The sequence below is a fragment of the Micromys minutus genome (assembly GCF_963924665.1).
Source record: "Micromys minutus genome assembly, chromosome: 1".
NCBI classification, from domain to species: Eukaryota; Metazoa; Chordata; class Mammalia; order Rodentia; family Muridae; genus Micromys; species Micromys minutus.
In genome coordinates, this window is record NC_137969.1 from 186,855,156 (window position 1) to 186,860,086 (window position 4,931).

At 39.0% G+C, this 4,931-nt stretch overlaps 1 protein-coding gene across 1 annotated transcript; it reads left to right on the top strand.

Annotated features, from left to right (window-relative positions):
- Positions 1–4,449: 4,449 nt before the first annotated feature.
- LOC308436555 (ATP synthase subunit ATP5MPL, mitochondrial-like) lies at positions 4,450–4,632 on the top strand (the record flags this gene model as incomplete). The annotated part of the gene is made up of 1 exon (XM_080937519.1): positions 4,450–4,632. The coding sequence occupies one exon, from the start codon at positions 4,450–4,452 to the stop codon at positions 4,630–4,632; it is 183 nt and encodes a 60-aa protein (XP_080793645.1).
- Between the last annotated feature and the right edge of the window lie 299 nt (positions 4,633–4,931).

Sequence of the window (4,931 nt, forward strand, 5' to 3'; positions counted from 1 at the left end):
AATAGACAATGCACCACGAAGCAGAATCCAGGTGGCATCCTGTTAGCACTACAGGTAACCTGGCCCCTCAGTGTTCTTATTATGAGCAGCATGGGAAGGATTAACTAACCTTGTTAGGAGCTCTCTACAGGTGGCTGTCTCAGACTGTAACCATCTGGGAAGACAAAAGTTGAATTTGCTAGCCTTTGCACATACTGATCAATTGATTGTAAACAATGATATTTGGAGGAGAGTAATGAGATTTCTTTTGAGTATGGCCAAACTGGGTGTCTTAGTCAGGGTTTCTATTCCTGCACAAAACATCATGACCAAAAAGCAAGTTGGGGAGGGAAGGGTTTATTCAGCTTACACTTCCACATTACTGTCCATCACCAAAGAAAGTCAGAACTGGAGCTCAAGCAGGTCAGGAAGCAGGAGATGATGCAGAGGCCATGGGGGAATAGCTTACTGGCTTGCTCAGCTTGCTTTCTTATAGAACCCAGGTCTACCAGCCCAGAAATGGCACCACCCACAATGGGCTGGGCCCTCCCCACTTGATCACTAGTTGAGAAAATGCCTTACAGCTGCCATCTCCTGGGGGGCATGTTCTCAACTGAGGCTCCTTTGTCTGTGATAACTCCAGTTTGTGTCAAGTTAACACAAAACCAGCCAGTACACTGGGTAATGACTTAGTCGTTTCTGGTGGATCATCAAGATGGCCATTCTCATGCCAAAGTACACACCCACTAAAGGCTTCACTCACTCTGGGCTGCTTCCACTATTTATGTTGTTCATAAATGGGTAGCTCTCTGATCTCAACCATTTGTGCTCCTTTCTGCCCCACATTTCCTCATATGGGTGAGACTGTCACAATAAATAAAGTAGAAGAGTAAGAAAAAATATCGATCAACTCCAATAAGACTACCTCAGGCTCTATTCAGTTCTCTCCATGCGACTACAAAAGCCAAACTGGTCATAACATCCTGGTGGTCTTTCTTCCCTGGAGCCTCTATTACTCTAGGAAATTCTTTTCTTACTTTTACTCAATAAATCTGTGCTCACTTTGCTTATTTGTTTTCCACATTGTCTATTTCTTCTTGGTCATGAGAAAAAAATTGGAAACCATTATCTTAGGGTTGTGTTGCTGGTTGCTGACTATCCAGGAGAACCTTAGTGCCTCACTGAGACTACAGACTCAGATGTTCTCAAACCCATATCAATATCTGTTTTAGATGACATGAGAAACTTCAAAGATGGAGGTTAAAAATATTTTCTAATGTTGGTTACTTGAACAGATAGGTTGCGGGAAAGTAGGGATACATATTCTTTCTTTTTTCCCTCAGATTACTTCAGCTCAAATACTTTGGGGTAATGGGTTCTGTGTTCATTCCCCACCTCCAAATTATAATAAAATATTTGATACAAACAAGAAGAAAGGATTTAAATTATGATTTCAGGTATTTTAGTTCATGGTCCTTGATTCCATCGACTCAGGGCCTGAGGTAAGGCAAAACATCATGACTTCGGAAGCATGTAGAGGAGGAACAGGAGTAGCAGGAGGAGGAAGAGGAGGAGGAGGAGAGGAGGAGGAGAGGAGGAGGAGAGGAGGAGGAGAGGAGGAGGGGGAAAAGCAATAAGACAGGGGTGACTGCAGATGTACAGGTATAACCTTCAAAGGCATAACCCCAGTGCTCCATTTCTTCTAGCTAGAGTCCACCTCTATCATTTCTGAGACAGTACTGCCATGTGGGGAGCCATAGCGTTAATGCACGCACTTGTGAGTCATATAAAAACCATACCATGTCCTAAGTTTGGCTAACAGAAGCTGTGGTTATATGTACAAAATCAGCCCAAGATCAATCAAGTCAAAATTCCAATTGAGATGAGGTATAGGCTATCAATGTTCTACCCCTATCAGAAGACAATACCGGCAGTTGTATCTGCTGAAGGATGCAGTCATTCTCCTTTAGGAATGTTGTTGCTGATAGGGTATTTGTGCCTCTGTGTTGGTCATGAATATAGGTAGCACTAATCAGACTTAGAGTTTATTAATAACACACTTTAAAAGGACATCAAGTTGGGTGGAAACACTAGAGGGACTAGGAGTGAGGAAGGTAATGGTAGATGGATATGATAAATATATATTATATAAATGTATGAAACTTTCAAAGAATAAAAATATAAAAAAATAAGGGTTAAAAAAGAATTCACATTCTTAGCCTCATTTCTGTCTCATTTTCACATTTTGTTTTCTAAATGAGACGCAAGTTTTCTTTTTCTTTTCTTTCTTTTTTTTTTTTTTTTTTGGTTAATTACAAAGTAATCTGAACCAACCTAAGCAAAACCAAAGTACTGTATAAAAATAGACTGGTGTTCATTACAAACAGCAGCCTCATATAACTGGGTCTTTCTATAGTCAGAATTTGCCTGTCCTACATTATGGCTTCTCTTGATTATTGCTTGTGGTTTTGTCCAGATCAGTGCTTTAGACTTCTTGTTAATTATATAAGCATTCTTAAATTTTTCAAATAGTTGGTCTTTTTCTTAAATATACTAGAATCCTTTTAGTTTCCTATTAGGATCCTGCATTCCCACCAGCTACACTTCATTCGACATATGTAGAGCTATCCCAGTAAAGTAAAAGAGCATTGTATCAGATATCTCAAGTACAGTGTTTGTACTGATATGCATCATGTTTCCTAAGGCAATCTAAGTGATTTGTATCACAACTACTTGTATCTTATGCTAATTAGCAGAATTAGTGTATTGTTGTCTAATAAGTATCAAACTGTGTTTTTTACCATTGTTAGTTTATTATGTTGTCTCTATGATTAAATTTAACTTGAAGAATAATAATTTATTATTCTCTCTTTTTAAAAGTTTTTGAAAGAGTGTCTCATGATGTAGCTCTGGCTGTCCTATAAGTCACTATGTTGACCATGTTGGCCTTGTACTCACTGAGATCCTTCTGTTCCTGCCTCCCAAGTGATGAGATTAATGGGATGTGTCATTAATTAGTGGCATGTTAACATTTAACTAAAGAATTAACTATTTTTTATTTAGGGTTTTATTGCTGCGAAGTGACACCATGACCATAGCAACTCTTAAAAAGAAAAACATTTAACTGGGGCTGGCTTAGAGTTTCAGAGGTTTGGTCAATATCATTATGGCAGGAAACATGGCAGAACACAGGCACAAAGGCACAAAAGATTTCTGTAGAAGGAGGTGAGAGTTCATCTTTTTTTTAGAGCCTTTTTTACTCATTTTATGTATATGAGTACATTGTTGCTGTCTTCAGACACAATAGAAGAGGGCATTGGATCCCATTACAGATGATTGTGAGCTACCATGTGGTTGCTGGGAATCAAACTAGGACCTCTGGAAGAGTAGTCAGTTTTTTTAATTGCCGAGCCATCTCTCCAGTCCTGAGAGTTTCTCATGTGATCTGTAGGCAGCTGAAGACTAGGCCCCACTTTGACTACCTTGAGCATATGAGACCTGAACACAGGCCTCCACAGTGACATACATCCTCCAATAAGGTATATCTCCTCCAATAAGGCTACATCTCCTAATAGTATCATTCTCTATGGACCTATGGAAGCTATTTTTATTTAAACCGCCACAAACTAGTAATCAAACTCATAGCTAATTTAATATTTAGAATGTTGATTAAGAATTTTCATAAAGTAAAATATAATTCAGTGATTTGAAGTTTGGATTCTTTGGGTTTTGTTCTATTTCTACAGAGGAGATAACCTTTGAGATAAAAAAACTAAAGCTAGATAACAATGGACCATAAGTCCTAGATAAACAGGAGTTATTTAAATTATACTTGTACATAACTTAGATTCAAAAATTCCAAGTAGGGGATGGAGAGATGGCTTAGCTAAGGGCACTTGCTGGTTTTATAGAGGATCTAAGTTTGGTTGCCAGCACCCACATCAGGCAGTTCACAATTACCTCTAGTTCCAGCTCCAGAGAATACAACACCTTCTTATTTCCTTCATGGGCACCACATACATGTGGCATCATCATACAGAGAGAGACACATACACACAAATAAAAAATAAATCAGAGTTGACTGGGCATATATCTCAGCACAAAGCACTATCTTAGTTTGTGATTAGCTCTGGTTTCACACCCTAATACCCCTCCCCGCAAGCAACCACAAAGTAAATAGGATATACCAAGGTAATACTAAAGTATGAGCAACCAAAATTAAATAAGATTTTCAATAGACCAAAGACTCCTAAGACTCTTAAAGATATAAATGGGACAACTATGATTCCAGGAAGGTTTTTTGTTTTGTTTTGCTTTTGTTTTTATTTTTTTTAAACCTAACTTTCATTATCATTGCCTGGAACAAAGCATTAGGGATTAATATTTAAATTCTTAAGAATATATGTCTCAGTGACTTAGAAAACATAAAGCCAGGAATCTGGTGTTGCCTGTGGCCTTGGTCTTGCTGAGATGCTGCAAAGCTTTATTAAGGAAGTCTGGGTCCCCATGAAGCCCTACTATACCCAGGTTTACCAGGAAATTTGGGTAGGAATGGGCTTAATGACTCTCATCACTTATAAAATCAGGAGTGCTGATAAGAGAAGTAAAGCTCTGAAAGGCTCCAGTCCTGCACCTGCCCATGGCCATCACTAAGTGCTTCCTGAGTTCACTCAAGATAAATACATAGGCTAAACATAAGCAAGTTGTGTAGATGGGGACATGGGACATCACTGTACAGTTACCTAAGTACCATATACAGTGTGGTATTAATATTTATCTGAGAAGCACTACTACCTGTGTATACCACTCTCTGCCTCCCCTGAGTAAGTCCTTGGTAATGCAGCAGGCTCCCCAGACCCTCTGAGACACCTCCTTGGGAAGCCTGAAGACCAAGAAGCAGTGTTTGCTGCCTTAAGATTGGACATTAGGATCTAGAAGTTAACTTTGATTCC